Source organism: Scyliorhinus canicula, chromosome 1 (assembly GCF_902713615.1).
Source record: "Scyliorhinus canicula chromosome 1, sScyCan1.1, whole genome shotgun sequence".
NCBI lineage: Eukaryota > Metazoa > Chordata > Chondrichthyes > Carcharhiniformes > Scyliorhinidae > Scyliorhinus > Scyliorhinus canicula.
This window is the reverse complement of record NC_052146.1, coordinates 168,173,683-168,192,593: the sequence shown is the minus strand read 5'-3', so window position 1 is coordinate 168,192,593 and position 18,911 is coordinate 168,173,683. Positions and strand designations below refer to the sequence as shown.

General features: G+C 49.6%; 1 protein-coding gene across 1 annotated transcript in view; it reads left to right on the top strand.

Annotated features, from left to right (window-relative positions):
• The window catches only part of tulp4a (TUB like protein 4a), a 569,265-nt gene extending 550,933 nt beyond the window's left edge, over positions 1–18,332 (top strand). The window contains exon 14 of the mRNA XM_038802363.1: positions 17,155–18,332. Within this exon, the coding sequence (XP_038658291.1) occupies positions 17,155–17,271 (117 nt within the window). The 3' untranslated portion in view covers positions 17,272–18,332. The remainder of the gene's footprint in view (positions 1–17,154) is intronic.
• Positions 18,333–18,911: the final 579 nt, after the last annotated feature.

Below are 18,911 nucleotides of genomic sequence, written 5' to 3'. Positions count from 1 at the left end.
AGCTGTGCGGCATTGGAGGCATTACCTGGCCAGCAGGAGATTCACTCTCCTCACTGACCAAGGTTCGGTAGCCTTCATGTTTAAGAACATGCAGCGGGGCAAGATCAAAAACGATAAATTCTTGTGATGGAAAATCGAGCTCTCCATCTATAATTACGAGATTTTGTATTGCCCCGGCAAACTCAACAAGCCCCCAGACACCCTATCCCGAGGTACATGTGCCAGCGCACAAGTAGACCAACTCCGGGCCCTACACGACAGCCTTTGTCATCCGGGGGGTCACACGATTGTACCATCTTGTCAAGGCTTGCAATCTGCCCTACTCCGTCGAGGAAGTACGGACACTCACCAGGGACTGCCGGGTCTGTGCGGAGTGCAAGCCTGGTGAAGGCCTCTTTGAACGCCTCAGGGTGGATTTCAAATGCCCCCTCCCCTCCACCGACCTAAACACGTATATTCTCAGTGTGGTCGATGAGTACTCCAGATTCCCCTTCACCATCCCATGCCCCGATATGACGTCTGCCACCATCATCAAAGGCCTAAACACAATCTTCGCTCTGTTCGGTTTCCCCGCCTACATCCACAGTGACAGGGGATCCTCATTCATGAGTGATGAGCTGCGTCAGTTCCTGCTCAGCAGGGGTATCGCCTCCAGCAGGACGGCCAGGGGAAACGGGCAGTTAGAGAGGGAGAACGGGACGGTAAGGAGGGCCGTCCAACTGGCCCTGCAGTCCAGGAACCTCCCAGCCTCTCGCTGGCAGGAGGTCCTCCCTTATGCACTACACTCCATCCTGTCACCACTGTGCACCGCTACGAATAACACATCCCATGAACGTCTTTTTGCCTTCCCCAGGAAGTCCACACCCGGGGTGTCTCTCCCCACTTGGCTCGCAGCTCCAGGACCGGTCCTGCTCCGTAGGCACGTCCGACTCCACAAGGCGGACCCCTTGGTGGATAGGGTGCACTTGCTCCATGCCAACCCCCAGTATGCCTATGTGGCGTACCCCGACGGCCGCCAAGATACTGTCTCCCTCACGGACCTGACACCAGCAGGTTCCACCCATACACACTTCTCCAGCCCGGCGCCACGCTCTCCTCCCCCGGCACTCCCAACATTAACACCACCAGGACCATCCCTCCTTCCCCTGCCCACGCCAGAGGATGAAGAGGATTTTGGCACACTCCCGGAGTCATCCAACATCAGGCCAGCGTCGACATCGCCAACATCGACATCGCCGCCACCGCTACGTCGCTCCCAGCGAAACGTCAAGGCACCAGACGGTTGAATCTCTAACTGGCACCGGACTTTCAAAGGACATTTTTTTTTCTTTTCCCTGCTAAAACACTACATAAATTCACTACTGTATATAGTTCTCCACCACCCTAGCCGGACCCATTTTTAACAGGGGGTGAATGTGGTAAACCACTGTTACATCTGTATTAGGTGATGTAAGGAAGGACCTGTACTACAGGTTCACCGATAGCCCCTGCCTGCTGGCTCCGCCCAGTAGGAGGAGCGTGTCCTCTATTCAGCAGCCATTTTGCCAGCTGCTGTGGGAGGCCACACATCTTACTGCAATAAAGCCACAGTTGTATCCAATCTTAGTCTTTGTACAATTGATTGTGCATCAGCCCATCATGTCTGCACTGGCCCTTGGAAAGAGAACCCTACTTAAGTCCACGCCTCCACCCTATCCCCATAACCCAGTAACCCCACCTCACCATTTTGACACTAAGGGGTAATTTAGCATGGCCATCCGCCTAATCCTCACATCATTGGAGTGTGGGAGGTTCCACAGTCCAATGGAGCACCCGGAGGAAACCCACGCAGACAGAGGGAGAAAGTGCAAGAGCTCATATTTTAAATCTTGGTCCTGCTGTCTCTGAAAAGTTCTAAATGTAGAGCATCTGGGCGGAATTCTCTGATAATGAGGCTATGTCCCCAAGCCCACAAAAAACAAGCGCGAATCACTCTGGACTGTTTTCTAGAAAGTCCAGAGTGATTCTCCATTTTGAAGGGGGCTAGCAGTGCCCCGGAGTAGTCCTCTCAGCTCCGGCTGCCGATACGGGGCCTGTACTTCTGGTCGTGGGTCCGCGCATGCACGTGGCGGCCACCTGTGGGAGCGGACCCGCGCAACATGGCGGACCCACACAGCGGGCTGGCACCGACAATATAGGCCACCCCCCCAGATCGCACACCGCCGCCGATCGGTGGCCCCTGATCGCGAGCCTGGCCGTCCTGGAGAACCCCCCCTCGGTGACAGATCTCTCCCCCCCCCCCCCCCCCCCCCCCCCAAACCAGGTGGCCACGGACTGTGTCCGCAGCCGCCACTCCGAGTGCCCGCTGGGTGGAACCATGAGTGAACCACACCGGCAACAACTCGGCCAGCTGCTGGCTGAGAATTGCCACAATGGCCCCTGACCGGTGCCACGTCGACCGCGCGATTGCCGGCGATTCTCCGGTCCCCGGAGAATTGCAGGTAGATGTCAGACCCGATCGCGGGTCTCACGCCCCATTCTCCGCCCCTGTGCGATTGCGGTGCGGAGGCTCGGAGAATCCTGCCCTTTATTTCCTCACTGTAAGAAAAAGAAGTTGAAGCAAATTACAATGGCAAAAATTACCATTGGTAGGGACTAAAAAACAAACACTTGGTTGAGCAAATGTACTTGGGAAGTAAACAACCAGTAATAAATTACCGACTGAAATTTGCATGAAGGAGATTACTTAAAGATATTCCAACAATATTACCATCTAATTCTCAATAGTGCACAATTCTGGATCTTCAAATGATAAACTTTGTACATAGATTGCCATTGTACGTTGGATTTCTGATAATCTGGCTTCTTGTTGAGTAGGTTAATGAATTTTCAAACTCAAAACAGACTAAATAAATGATAGCCAAGATGGAGACAATGCCATGCTCCAAAGCATGTGTGGAATTTTCAATTCCGCAAACTGAAATACAGCGGTAGGTGTGCAAAACGGTGTTAATCCCACCTGCTGCGATAATGTGTTTTCGCACCGTATTATTCACTTCTAAGAGAATTAAAATGAAAGCTGCCGGATTGCTGGTGGCTGATTTGTCTGTCCCAACAGGCCGTCACCACTCCCTCTGGGTGCTATATTTCATGCACACTAGAACACAGCCTTCTTCACGTCTGAAGACTTGGACTGCACCAGGTGAGAGATGGCCCAGATATCGAAGAAGGAGGTAGCTCTAAAATGTTGTGATGCCTTGCTGTATCACATGCTGATGCTATGGAGAGCTTCTGCAGGGGCCTGAACCCCTGTGAGGCCGGAGATCCACCAACCTCACCACTCTAGCGTGGGAGGCAATGACAAGGGACTGGTTTAGCACAGTGGGCGAAATCGCTGGCTTTTAAAGCAGATCCAGGCAGGCCAGCAACGCAAGTTCAATTCCCGTAACAGCCTCCCCGAACATCATCAAACACCTGAATGTGGCCACTAGGGGCTTTTCACAGTAACTTCATTGAAGCCTACTTGTGACAATAAGCGATTTTCATTTCATTCATAGCTTTTGTTTGGTTCTATGAACCTGATGGAAATGTGAAGGTCTCTGTGAGAGTAAGTGGTGATGTCCCTTGAGTTGGTAACTGGCAAAATGTCAATGAATGTGTGATGTTTGATGAGTCCATGAATTATGAAATGATGTACTAATCCTGAAAGCATGGATGAGATTATTCATCTTCTTGCTGCGTTGGGTGGTTGACCTCTTCTGACCACCCTTCTCGTTGCTTTCCAGGATACATGATCTCTTCTAGATCTTGACCTTTAAAGCAGGCAGTCTCATTGTTACACAGCCAAGAAATAGAATTACATGACCAGGTTCTTCCACAAGTTAATTTTACAGTACGCATCAAGCATCATTGATGTCAGGAATTTTAGAAGGGGGAAAAATGTGGTGATATGGAAGCAAACTGCATAGACATGAAGCGCATGATAGCAAGATAGCAACATCTGCGAGAGTTTTCGTGCTATGAGTCCCTTCTCGGAGCTTGTGTGCTCTCTTGTGTGCCAAGCGTGTTCCTGACTTTCCAAGTGTACATGTAATAAGCTCACCGCCAAGGTAAGTACTTTGCCATCTCAATGTGACAAAGCTTTGCTTCTTTCAGGCACATTATGACCCTGGCATTCATGCCTACATCCTTCAGAGTGTATCACCTTTCCGTTGTCTGTTTGGCAGCTGCAAAACTCTATTCACAATGTAGGGATGCAGCACTGAGTGTCCCTTCACCTAAATACTCACCGAGGTCAGTGGTGCTCATTGCAAATGATGATATATTGTGCTAATGGAGTCTTGAGCAAGTTCTGGAAGTATATATGGTAGCTTGACACAATGCTGAGGGAGGCAATTGGATAGGAGTGAGAATATAGTGAAGCTCTTTATTATCAATTACACGTCACTTTGAGAGCTTCATCATATCTGAGTGGTGCAGTTTGGAAGGGACAACAATGAGAGCACTGTGTCTGTTCAAGAGCAGGAAAGTAAGTATCATCCTCATCCTCAGGTGGTTCACATCCATAGAAAGGGCAGATGCCAGCATCCCTAACTGAGAGTGACAGTTGTTGATATGATTATGAAGAAGGTGACAGAGAATTGAATCATGTCTCTTAGACCTTTGATCACCTGCAGTAGGTGCCTTAACCAGTATGATACTCGAGGTGGCATAAGTGTTATATTGTTGTTGGTGATGGATCTCCTGAAGAACCTTCGTCACATTGAAGATATACAATTATAAAACGAATGAGGATAGTTGAGCAGCATATGCCTCTTATAAGCTGCTGTTTCCATAGAATCTCTACAGTGCATGAGGCCATTCGGCCCATCAAGTCTGCACCAACCCTCTGAAAGAGAACTCTACTTAGGCCCACTCCTTTGAGGGTATCCTTCATCGCTGAGGAGCCAACTGGTACTGTGTTATTCCACAAAAATGCCTGGGATCTGCTCAAGATGTGGGAATCAAGACTTCCGGTGGCGGTGATGACGTAGGAGGCTGCACATTTGGGAGCTCCCGATTCAAACAGACTTTTCGGCTCTTTTTAGAGCCCAAAACAGAATTTTCTTGACGTCCCCGGTGGGAGAAGGTGTGGTGATCAACTTTCTCCACATTTCATGACTCGAACTCGGAGTGGAAAGGGGGAAAAAACGGCAGCAGCTCCCCAGAAAAAATGGGCAAAGGGTTCCAAGATGGCGGCCGGTGGAGCACCAGAGGAGTGGAGGCTGTGGGCGCAGGAGCAGCAAGCTGCTCTCCTGCGCTGTTTTGCAGATTTCAAGGCTGAGGTGCTGAGCTCTCTGCAGGAAACGAATAAAAAGCTCTCAGAGATTCAGACGACCCAGGGTGCTGCCATCCAGGCGTTGCAGGCGCAGGCCGCTGAACGAGAGGAGGAGGCTGTGGTCCTCGTGAGTAAGGTGGAGGGGCACGAGGCACTCCATAAGAAGTGGCAAGACCGCTTCGAGGAGCTTGATCACCGCATGAGGCGTAAGAATCTGAGGGTCTTGGGCCTTGCGGAGGGGCGAGGGGTCGGATCTGACAACCTACGTGGCCACGATGCTGAACTCACTAGTGGGGACAGGATCTTTCCATCTGCCCCTGGAGCTGGAGGGAGCCCACAGAGTACTGGCCAGGAGGCCTAAGGAGAATGAACCCCCGCATGCGGTGCTGGTGAGGTTCCACCGGTTCAGTGATCGGGAGTGTGTGCTGCGCTGGGCCAAGAGGGTGAAGAGCAGCAGTTGGGAGAATGGGGTGGTACGGATCTACCAGGATTGGAGTGCGGAGGTGGCTAAGCGGCGGTCCGGGTTTAATCGGACGAAGGAGGTGCTCTATAAGAAGAAAATAAAGTTTGGAATGTTGCAGCCTGCGCGCTTTTGGGTAACTTATTTGGAGCGGCATTATTATCTTAATTCCCCTGAGGAGGCGTGGGCCTTCGTGCGGACGGAGAAGCTGGACTCGAACTAGGGGTTGGGGGTTGCGGGGTCGGTTGTAATGCTTTATTGCTGGTTTCTGCTGTTGCTGTGTTTTTTCTGTACTTTTGTAATTTTGATATGGTTATTTATTGGGGTGTTTTTTGTTTCTGTTTTTTGTTGGGGGCATTGTTTGATTTTGCGGGGGGGCTTGGGGGGGTTTGGTGTATTCTGTATAGGGTTGGGGGTATGGTGGGGCTGGTATTTGGGAGCTGCATCAGAAGGGTGTGGTGGGGCAGTGCGAAAGTGCGGGCTTTCCTCTGGTTTCCCGCGTTGCGGGGCTGGGGGATGGAGATGATGACGGGGGGGGGGCCTTAACTAGTTCCTCCCCGCGCTGGAGCGGTGCCTTGAGGAGTGACAGGTGGGGGATGATCCCACTCTGGGAGGGGTCGGGTTTTTGGCGGGAGTTTCCGGGGTCAGCAGAAGTTAGCTGACCCACGGAAGTACAATAGAGGACGGTTCGCGGCTAGGAGGGTTCCTAGCCTGGGGGGGAGGGAGAGGGGGAAAGGGGAATACCGGGTTGCTGCTGGCAGGGTCAGGAAGGAGCTGGTGTGGGCCGGGGGGACAGAGGTGAGGTGTTGCCGCCGTGGGGACTGGGTCGGGCGAGGGGTGCTGGCCTGGGGCGGGCAGTCGACGGGCTATGGCTAGTCGACGGGGGAGGGGGGGGCGGGACGCCCTCTGATCCGGTTGGTCACCTGGAATGTGAGAGGACTGAATGGGCCGGTGAAGCGGTCTAGGGTACTTGCTCATCTGAGGGGGCTAAAGGCAGATGTGGCAATGCTTCAGGAGACCCACCTGAAGGTGGCGGACCAGGTCCGTCTGAGGAAAGGGTGGGTGGGGCAGGTTTTCCACTCCGGGTTGGATGTGAAGAACCGGGGAGTGGCGATTCTGGTGGGGAAAAATGTGTCGTTTGAGGCATCTGAGGTGGTGGCGGATAAGGGAGGTCGGTTTGTTATGGTAAGGGGCAGGCTACAGGGAGAGAAGGTGGTACTTGCTAGTGCGTATGCCCCAAATTGGGATGATGCGGGCTTTATGAGGCGTATGCTGGGACGTGTCCCGGATCTAGAGGCGGGAGGTCTGATTATGGGGGGAGACTTCAATACGGTGTTGGATCCTTCACTGGATCGGTCCAGTTCAAGGACGGGTAGGAGGCCGGCGGCGGCCAAGGTACTGAGGGGGTTTATGGACCAGATGGGAGGGGTGGACCCATGGAGGTTTGTGAGGCCGAGGGCACGGGAGTACTCTTTCTTCTCCCATGTACATAGGGTTTATTCTCCGATAGACTTCTTCGTGGTGAGTAGGGGACTGATTCCGAGAGTGGAGGAGGCCGAATATTCGGGCATTGCAATCTCCGACCACGCTCCGCATTGGATGGAGTTGGAGATGGGGGAGGTGTGGGACCAGCGCCCGTTGTGGCGGTTGGATATGGGGTTGTTGGTGGAGGAGGAGGTGTGTAGGAGGGTCCGGGCAAGTATTGAGGGGTACCTCAAGGTGAATGATACGGGGGAGGTTCAGGTGGGGATGGTCTGGGAAGCCTTGAAGGCGGTGATTCGTGGGGAGCTGATATCCATCCGGGCACACAGGGAGAGGAGTGAGAGGGATACACTGGTGGGGAAGATGCTGGAGGTAGATAGGAGGTACGCGGAGGCACCAGAGGAGGGATTGTTGGGGGAGAGGCGCAGCCTACAGGCTAAATTTGATTTGCTGACCACTAGAAAGGCGGAGGCACAATGGAGGAAGGCACAAGGGGCAGTGTATGAACATGGAGGTTAGCATAAATGCTTCACAGCTCCATCCCAGGTTCGGTTCCCGGTTGGGCCACTATCTGTGCGGAGTCTGCACGTCCTCCCCGTGTGTGCGTGGGTTTCCTCCGGGTGCTCCGGTTTCCTCCCACAGTCCAAAGATGTGCGGGTTAGGTGGATTGGCCATGCTAAATTGCCCGTAGTGTCCTAAAAAGTAAGGTTAAGGGGGGGGTTGTTGGGTTACGGGTATAGGGTGGATACGTGGGTTTGAGTAGGGTGATCATTGCTCGGCACAACATCGAGGGCCGAAGGGCCTGTTCTGTGCTGTACCGTTCTATGGTGAAAAGGCGAGTAGGATGCTGGCTCATCAGCTCCGAGGCTAGGGAAATTGCTGGAGTGACAGATAAGAGTGGGAATGTGGTGCGGAAGGGGGTAGAGGTGAATGAGATCTTCAAGGACTTTTACGGGGAACTGTACCGGTCGGAGCCAACGGTGGAGAGGAGGGGAATGGAGAGGTTTCTCGACGGGCTATCTTTCCCGAAGGTGCAGGTGGAGGGGTTGGGGGCGCCGATTGAGCTGGAGGAGCTGGTTAAGGGGATCGGGTGGGTGCAGTCAGGGAAGGCCTGACTACAGGCCCATATCTCTCCTTAATGTGGATGCCAAGGTGCTGGCAAAGATCCTGGCCACCAGGATAGAGGACTGTGTGTCAGGGGTTGTACATGAGGACCAGACAGGTTTTGTTAAGGGGAGGCAGCTGAACACGAATGTGCAGAGGTTGTTGAATGTCATCATGATGCCGGCGACTGAGGGGGAGGCTGAGATAGTGGTGGCGCTGGATGCGGAGAAGGCCTTCGATAGAGTGGAGTGGGGGTACTTATGGGAGGTGTTGGGGAGGTTTGGATTTGGTGAAGGGTTTATTAAATGAGTGAGGCTGCTATATGAGGCCCCGATGGCGTGTGTGGCCACGAATGGGAGGAGGTCGGAGTACTTCCGGATTTACCGAGGGACCAGGCAGAGTTGCCCCCTGTCTCCCCCTTGTTGTTTGCATTGGCAATCGAGCCGTTGCCGATGGCGTTGAGGGATTCGGGGAGGTGGAGAGGTTTGGTGCGGGGTGGGGAGGAACATAGGGTGTCGTTGTATGCCGATGACCTGCTACTGTATGTGGCGGACCCGGTGGGAGGGATGCCGGGGGTGATGGAGCTGCTAGCTGAGTATGGGACCTTTTCAGGCTATAAACTAAACCTAGGCAAGAGTGAGGTGTTTGTGGTGCACCCTGGGGACCAGGAGGAGGGAATTGGTAGGCTCCCGCTTAGGAGGGCAGGGGAGAGTTTTAGGTACTTGGGGGTGCAGGTGGCCAGGGACTGAGGGACTCTTCACAAGCATAATTTCACCAGGCTTGTGGATCAGATGGAGGAGGAGTTCAAGAGGTGGGACATGCTGCCATTGTCGTTGGCGGGGAGGGTGCATCTGTCAAAATGACAGTGCTTCCGAGGTTCTTGTTCCTCTTTCAGTGCCTGCCTATCTTCATCCCCAGGGCCTTCTTTAGGAGGGTGACTAGCAGTATTTTGAGCTTCGTGTGGGCGCATGGGACTCCGAGAGTGAGGAGGGTTTTCCTGGAGCGAGGGAGGGATAGAGGCGGGCTGGCACTGCCCAACATAGAACATAGAACACTACAGCGCAGTACGGGCCCTTCGGCCCTCGATGTTGCGCCGACCTGTGAAACCATCTGAAGCCTATCTGACCTACACTATTCCATTTTCATCCATATGTCTATCCAGTGACCACTTAAATGCCCTTAAAGTTGGCGAGTCTACTACTGTTGCAGGCAGGGCGTTCCACACCCCTACTACTCTCTGAGTAAAGAAACTGCCTCTGATATCTGTCCTATATCTATCACCCCTCAATTTAAAGTTATGTCCCCTCGTGTTGGTCATCACCATCCGAGGAAAAAGACTCTCACTGTCCACCCTATCTAACCCTCTGACTATCTTATATGTCTCTATTAAGTCACCTCTCAGCCTTCTCCTCTCTAACGAAAACAACCTCAATTCCCTGAGCCTTTCCTCGTAAGACCTTCCCTCCATACCAGGCAACATCCTAGTAAATCTCCTCTGAACCCTTTCCAAAGCTTCCACATCCTTCCTATAATGTGGTGACCAGAACTGCACGCAGTACTCCAGGTGCGGCCGCACCAGAGTTATGTACAGCTGCAGCATGACCTTGTGGTTCCGAAACCCAATCCCCCTGCTTATAAAGGCTAGCACACCATATGCCTTCTTAACAGCCCTATTAACCTTTTGGGGTACTATTGGGCAGCCAATGTGTCAATGGTGCGTAAATGGGTGATGGAGAGGGGGGGTTGGGGGGCGTGGCGTGGAAAAGAATGGAGATGGCGTCTTGTAGAGGTACGAGCCTGGGTGCCCTGGTAACGGCGCCGTTGCCGCTCTCTCCTAAGAGGTATACCACGAGCCCGGTAGTGGCGGCGACCCTAAGAATCTGGGGACAGTGGAGACGGCATGGGGGGGAAACAAGGGGCTTGATGGAAGCTCCATTAGGTGGAAATCATCGGTTCATCCCGGGGAACACTGATGGGGGATTTAGGGGGTGGCAAAGGGTGGGCATCAGTAAATTGAGGGACCTGTTTATTGGCGGGAGGTTTGCGGGCCTGGGGGAACTGGAAGATAAATTTGGGCTCCCCCAAAGGAACATGTTCAGATACTTGCAGATAAAGGCGTTTGCTAGGCGACAGGTGGAGGAATTTCCTTTGCTTCCCTTGCGGGGGGCGATGGACAGAGTGCTTTCGGGGGTGTGGGTCGGAGAGGGGAAGGTGTCTGACATTTATAAGGTAATGCAGGAGGTGGAGGAGGTGTCAGTGGAGGAGCTGAAGGCTAAATGGGAGGGGGAACTCGGGGAGCAGATAGAGGATGGGACTTGGGCGGATGCCTTGGAAAGAGTCAACTCTTCCTCTTCCTGTGCGAGGCTTAGTCTCATCCAATTTAAGGTGCTGCACCGGGCCCATATGTCTGTGACTCGGATGAGTAGGTTCTTTGGGGGTGAGGATAGGTGCACCAGATGTTCGGGGAGTCCAGCGAATCATGCCCATATGTTCTGGGCATGCCTGGCACTGGAAGAATTCTGGAAGGGGGTGGCGGGGACGGTGTCGAGGGTGGTTGGATCCAGGGTCAAACCAGGTTGGGGACTCGCGATTTTTGGAGTTGCGGCGGAGCCGGGAGTGCAGGAGGCGAAAGAGGCCGGTGTTCTGGCCTTTGCGTCCCTAGTAGCCTGGCGGAGGATCTTGATGCAGTGGAAAGATGCGAGGCCCCCAAGTGTGGAGACCTGGATCAGTGACATGGCGGGATTTATAAAATTGGAGAGGGTCAAATTTGCCCTGAGAGGATCAGTACAAGGGTTCTATAAACGATGGCAGCCTTTTCTGAACTTTCTGGCTCAAAGATAGGTATCTTGGTCAATAGCAGCAGCAACCCAGGGGGGCGGGGGGGGGGGGGGGGGGGGGGGGGGGGGGGTGGAATGGAGGGTGTTCTTTTCTGTTTCTTGTTTTTTTTTTCCTATGGTTATTTAACTTAATATTGTGTTAATTTAAGTTGTTAATATGTTTTGTTGTTCATTAGGGATGGGCGAATGTTTATGATTGTTATAATTATTGTTATTGTTGGTATTTTATTGCGGTTCGTTGTTATATAAATACAAAATTTTTCAATAAAAATTATTTTTGATGTAGGAATCAAAGATGCTTCTAGACTATCTCACACAAACCTGCAAGATTTGTTTTTTGTGGTCACAGACCAGCTGCACATGGAGTGAGTGGAAGCGTTTCCTATTCGAGTGCCTTCTGCCAGAGAGATTGCATAGCCACATGAGTACAGTCAATGGCACCTTTCATCTGTGGGAAACCATAAGTTGCTACCAAGCCCAGTTCTCAATGGTCCTGACTTGCCCAATTGCTCACAAAGTGCAAATAATTGTGGTATTCACAAAACAGGCGTCTTCTTGGATGTTACTTCTTGGATGCAATTATGTGTGGAAGATTGAGAAATCCCGCAGAGGACCCCAGTTGAGCCCTGGAAAGAGCTAGTGCCTATAAGTTAAGAGTGGTGTGTCTTCCAGAGCCACTGGCAATGGATGTCCTCCCATTCGGCGGGGCACCAACTCCTGCAGCATCTATAGAAAAGACATGTGTGTCCTGTACATCCTCTGCGTGTGGCTCTGCTGTCGTTTGCTTATTTGGGTGAAGCTCCTCTCTTTTGGAGGTGGTCTGTCGCCACACCCATAGTTTTCTCCTCCTGTCATGCCTGTATGCAATTATACAAAGAACAAAGAAAATTACAGCACAGGAACAGGCCTTTCAGCCATCCCAGCCTGCGCCGATCCAGATCCTTTATCTAAACCTGTTGCCTATTTTCCGAGGATCTACTTCCCTTTGTTCCCCGCCCGTTCATATATCTGTCCAGATGCATTCCAGGCACCCACCACCCTCTGTGTAAAAAACTTTCCACGCACATCTCCCTTAAATTTTCCACCTCTCACCTTGAAATCGTGACCCCTTGTAATTGATACCCCCACTCTTGGAAAAAGCTTGTTGCTATCCACCCTGTCCATACCTCTCATAATTTTGTAGACCTCAATCAGGTCCCCCCTCAAACACCGTCTTCCAACGAAAACAATTCTAATCTACTCAACCTTTCTTCATAGCTAGCACCCTCCATACCAGGCAACATCCTGGTGAACCTCCTCTGCACCCTCTCTAAAGCATCCACATTCTTCTGGTAATGTGGCAACCAGAACTGCATGCAGTATTCCAAATGTGGCCTAACCAAAGTCCTATACAACTGTAACATGACCTGCCGACTCTTGTACTCAATACCCCGTCCGATGAAGGCAAGCATGCTGTATGCCTTCTTGACCACTCTATCGACCTGCATTGCCACCTTCAGGGTACAATGGACCTGAACTCCCAGATCTCTCTGTACATCAATTTTCCCCAAGATTCTTCCATTGACCATATAGTCAGCTCTTGAATTAGATCTTCCAAAATGCATCACCTCGCATTTGCCTGGATTGAACTCCATCTGCCATTTCTCTGCCCAACTCTCCAATCTATCTTGTTAGGAAGAAATAAATCCAGCCTCCATCTCCTTGATAATCTCCTTTCTGCAACATCAATGAAAAAAAGGCATGAGTCAGCATGGCTATGAGTGAGTGGAACTCAAGGGCTTGATTATAATGGAACTCATGAAATCCTGCTTTGCACAGTGTGTGTTTCAAGGTTACCCTTCCCCCACCGCTCCCCCTCCAGATGAGACGTTAAATGTTTACTCAGGAACTGAAATTTATTGAAGGCAGGGAGGGGAAAGCTGAGATTTCTCACGTGAGAATCTGTCAGCAGTAAGATTGTAGCCAGCATCTGAGGCCTGTCCAGCCCACCCAATTGCTTCTGACTTCTTGCTCTGGGGTATATTTGAAGCTGTGAACAAGGAGTTAAAACAACATAATTGATTACTTCCACTTTTTAGGATTAGTCTTGCAAGAATGCCCTTCATTGGTACCTTTCCTGATTCCCTGCATTGTGAAAGAATGGCTCCTAACCTATCTCAGCTGTGCATCTCTCGACATTTGGGGATACACGGTTCATTTGGGTGGCCGTTTACTCTTCTCCCCCCCCCCCCCCCCCCCCCCCCCCCCCCCCCCCTGCTCAGTTTGTCCTCATCTACATTTTTGGCTGAGCCATCGCTTCATGTTATAAGATGGTGGTGCTGAGGTCTCATTGCCAGACCAGCTTGGTCCTTCCTGTGTGAGTTTGGAAATCCCTTCCAAAGTCCTGGCAGAGCGTGCATGATGTTGAGGTTTCCCGCACTCTGAAATTTCTCAATCCTCCCACTATAATCCTTGTTCCTGTTGTGACCACAGCTGTGCCTATAACCAAGCTGGACCACTTTGAGGCCTCTGCCACAGTGAGATTTATAAACCTTCACACCATTCCCCCCCCCCAAAGCAATGGTGTTCACAATCTAATGTGCCTCCGGTTTAAACTAATTCAGCAGGGGCATGGGAACCTGGATTGTAGTTTTGGGGTACGGGAGATTCAGAGTATAGAGGTCAGGAGCACAGATTTGACTTTGCAGGAGGGTGCCAGTGTTCAGGTAGGTGGTTTGAAGTGTGTCTACTTCAATGCCAGGAGTATACGAAATAAGGTAGGGGAACTGACAGCATGGGCTAGTACCTGGGACTTCGATTTGTGGCCATTTCAGAGACATGGATAGAGCAGGGATAGGAATGGTTGTTCCAGGTTCCGGGATTTAGGTGTTTTAGTAAGCTCAGAGAAGGGGGCAAAAGAGGGGGGGGTGTGGCGCTGCTAGTCAAGGACAGTATTACGGTGGCGGAAAGGATGCTAGATGGGGACTCTTCTTCCGAGGTAGTATGGGCTGAGGTTAGAAACAGAAAAGGAGAGGTCACCCTGTTGGGAGTTTTCTATAGGCCACCTAATAGTTCTAAGGATGTAGAGGAAAGGATGGCGAAGATGATTCTGGAAAAGAGCGGAAGTAACAGGGTAGTTGTTATGGGAGACTTTAACTTTCCAAATATTGACTGGAAAAGATATAGTTCGAGTACATTAGATGGGTCGTTGTTTGTATAATGTGTGCAGGAGGGTTTCCTGACACAATATGTTGACAGGCCAACAAGAGGCGAGGCCACATTGGATTTGGTTTTGGGTAATGAACCAGGCCAGGTGTTAGATCTGGAGGTAGGTGAGCACTTTGGAGACAGTGACCACAATTCGGTGACCTTTACGTTAGTGATGGAAAGGGATAAGTATACCCCGCAGGGCAAGAGTTATAGCTGGGGGAAGGGCAATTATGATGCCATTAGACATGACTTAGGATGTGTAGGTTGGAGAAGTAGGCTGCAAGGGTTGGGCACACTGGATATGTGGAGCTTGTTCAAGGAACAGCTATTGCGTGTTCTTGATAAGTACGTACCAGTCAGGCAGGGAGGAAGGGGTAGAGCGAGGGAACCGTGGTTTACCAAAGAAGTGGAATCTCTTGTTAAGAGGAAGAAGGAGGCCTATGTGAAGATGAGGCGTGAAGTTTCAGTTGGGGCGCTTGATAGTTACAGGAAGCGAGGAAGGATCTAAAGAGAGAGCTAAGACGAGCAAGATGGGGACATGAGAAGTCTTTGGCAGGTAGGATCAAGGAAAACCCAAAAGCTTTCTATAGGTATGTCAGGAATAAAAGAATGACTAGGGTAAGAGTAGGGCCAGTCAAGGACAGTGGTGGGAAGTTGTGTGTGGAGGCTGAGGAGATAAGCGAGATACTAAACGAATACTTTTCATCAGTATTCACTCAGGAAAAAGATAATGTTGTGGAGGAGAATGCTGAGACCCAGACTATTAGAATAGATGGCATTGAGGAGCGTAGGGAAGAAGTGTTGGCAATTCTGGACAAGGTGAAAATAGATAAGTCCCCGGGGCCTGATGGGATTTATCCTAGGATTCTCTGGGAAGCCAGGGAAGAGATTGCTGAGCCTTTGGCTTTGATTTTTATGTCATCGTTGGCTACAGGAATAGTGCCAGAGGACTGGAGGATCGCAAATGTCATCCCTTTGTTCAAGAAGGGGAGTAGAGATAACCCCGGTGAGCCTCACGTCTGTTGTGGGTAAAGTCTTGGAGAGGATTATAAGAGATACGATTTATATCATCTAGATAGGAATAATATGATTAGGGATAGTCAGCATGGTTTTGTGAAGGGTAGGTCATGCCTCACAAACCTTATCGAGTTCTTTGAGAAGGTGACTGAACAGGTAGACGAGGGTAGAGCAGTTGATGTGGTGTATATGGATTTCAGTAAAGCGTTTGATAAGGTTCCCCACGGTCGGCTATTGCAGAAAATACGGAGGCTGGGGATTGAGGGTGATTTAGAGATGTGGATCAGAAATTGGCTAGTTGAAAGAGGACAGAGGGTGGTGGTTGATGGCAAATGTTCAGAATGGAGTTCAGTTACGAGTGGCGTACCACAAGGATCTGTTCTGGGGCCGTTGCTGTTTGTCATTTTTATAAATAACCTAGTGGAGGGCACAGAAGGTTGGGTGAATAAATTTGCAGACGACACTAAAGTCGGTGGAGTTGTAGACAGTGTGGAAGGATGTTGCAGGTTACAGAGGGACATAGATAAGCTGCAGAGCTGAGCTAAGAGGTGGCAAATGGAGTTTAATGTAGAGAAGTGGAGGTGATTCACTTTGGAAAGAATAACAGGAATGCGGAATATTTGGCTAATGGTAAAATTCTTGGTAGCGTGGATGAGCAGAGGGATCTCGGTGTCCGTGTACATAGATCCCTGAAAGTTGCCACCCAGGTTGATAGGGTTGTGAAGAAGGCCTATGGTGTGTTGGCCTTTATTGGTAGAGGGATTGAGTTCCGGAGCCATGAGGTCATGTTGCAGCTGTACAAAACTCTGGTACGGCCGCATTTGGAGTATTGCGTACAGTTCTGGTCGCCTCATTATGGGAAGGACGTGGAAGCTTTGGAACGGGTGCAGAGGAGATTTACCAGGATGTTGCCTGGTATGGAGGGAAAATCTTATGAGGAAAGGCTGATGGACTTGAGGTTGTTTTCGTTAAGAGAGAAGAAGGTTAAGAGGTGACTTAATAGAGGCATACAAAATGATCAGAGGGTTAGGTAGGGTGGACAGTGAGAGCCTTCTCCCGCGGATGGAGGTGGCTAGCACAAGGGGACATAGCCTTAAATTGAGGGGTAATAGATATAGGACAAAGGTCAGAGGTAGGTTTTTTACGCAAAGAGTGGTGAGGCCGTGGAATGCCCTACCTGCAACAGTAGTGAACTCGCCAACATTGAGGGCATTTAAAAGTTTATTGGATAAGCATATGGATGATAATGGCATAGTGTAGGTTAGATGGCCTTTAGTTTTTGACTTCCCATGTCGGTGCAACATCGTGGGCCGAAAGGCCTGTACTGCGCTGTATCGTTCTATGTTCTGTGTTCTAAGTGCTGCATGATACAAGGCTTGAAGTCCAGAGTGAAGTGCACGTTTCCAGGTGCAGGTCACTCATACAATTGTGAAACACATCAGTTTAATTGATCAGTGCGAATGATTACGGCAACCATGCCTTTTATGCTGTTCTTACATCATAATGTTCACAAATCCTAATACATTTATGCCAAATACTCACCATTGATGGCTGAACAGCACTATCATCATGGACGGGGAGCGGAAAATCCAGGCCTAAGCCTGTAGACAATGTTGGCCCTTGAAAACTCTTGATACAAACAGAATGTCAGAACGTGACGTGGTTTACTGACATATGGTTCATTTAGTGCACTTTAATGCGCCTCCAATTCTGTTCAAATTTTTAAAAGTGTTCTATTTTCATACCCTTTAATTTATTTTCTTTTGCAGGTGATGCAATTTGGAAGGATTGATGGTAATGCATATATCCTGGATTTTCAGTATCCATTTTCTGCAGTGCAGGCTTTTGCTGTTGCACTAGCAAATGTTACACAACGTCTGAAATGAATGGGAAGAACCAAAGTGCTTTCCGGAGCTGAGGATCAAAAGATGCCAGGAATTCACATTGAGTGCACTGTGACTGAGTTGGCCTAAGTAGCTAAAATGCTACCTTTCATTTTAGAGGATCACAGTTCACCTGTTTGGTTTTGAAGTAACAGGAAAGGGGAAGAGCATGTTTCTATGATGCATGCTAGGATGATACAGTTCAGAGATCTTGCTGCTTTGTAGACTTTTGCAGCTGAGTACACGCTGCCCCTTGCTTGTCTGAATAACCCAGTAGAATAAGTTTACCTGTTAACTAGATGGCCTTATATTATGGTGTGTTTTCTTTCCCGTGCAACTGTTACAGAAACTTGCTTTCTCTGCAGTTTTTAATAACACCAATACTTGAATAATACAAAGGATTCCTGGGAACCGGAATGAAATGCTGACTTTTAAATATAGTGTTAGTAGATAGCTAGGTTGTGTCAATACTGTTAAGCACTGGAAAGAACAATTTAAGGAGCTTCTGAGTTCCACCTACAAGACTGAGTGTCCAAACATCGTTTTGAGGCGGTATGTTCATTGCTTTGAAATTAACATTTTGTGTTTTGGTGAGCTATTATAGTACTAATTATAATTCAGTTGCACAAATTGTCACTGCGCCAGCAACTTTTATTACTTTGACATTTAAAAAAAATTTGATCACAGGCTGATATATCTGTAATAACAAATTGCCTTCCCAAATGATCAGCAAACCACTATTTTTGGACAGTGGGGGGACCAAATGCACTTAAAGGTGTTAAAGGTGCAGAATGCTAGGCTGTGCTACATTTTTTGATAAATGTTTTTGTAGCATCTGTCAGTTTCAACAGTGGTTCAAGGTGAAGCTTTTAGGGAAGTAGTAGTTATCGCTACAAGCTCTAGTGTTTGCTGTCACAGGGGCTAGGCAAGCACTTGAAGATGGTTAATGTTTATTGCATTGCAGACATGACAACTTTAATTTCGAAAAATAACTTCCAGCTAACATCATGAGTTTGGATTCAAACGCACATACTTGAGAAGACAGAATAAAATTAGCTTTTATAGAAATTTGGAATCAAAACTGTTTATTATCCTATTGAGCTTTTATTGATATTTCCCATTAATAATAGGAATTTTTATTCTGTGCCAGCAGTTCATAGAATTACAAAGATTTTTATAGCACAGAAACAAGACATTTGGTCAAACAGATCGAGAACAGTGTTTATGCCCCACATGAGCCGTTCCCCTTACTTCATCAGATCTAATCTGCAGTAGGCGGCACGGTGGTGACGTGGTTAGCACTGCTACCTTATGGCACCAAGGACCTGGGTTCAATCCCGGTCCCGGGTCACTGCCCATGTGAAGTTTGTACATTCTCCCCGTGTCTGCGTGGTTCTCACCCCCACATCCTAAAGATGTACAGAGTAGGTGGACTGGCCATGCTTAATTGCCCCTTAATTGAAAAATAAAATTTTTTTTAAAAGATTAATCAGCAGTATGCATTTTCTCCCTCTTCTCCCGAACAAATGTGGCGTCTTGGGGCTTTTCACAGTAACTTCATTTGAAGCCTACTTGTGACAATAAGCAATTTTTATTTCATTTCATTTCATTTCTTCTCGGTTTCCCTTAAATGCCTCTTTGAT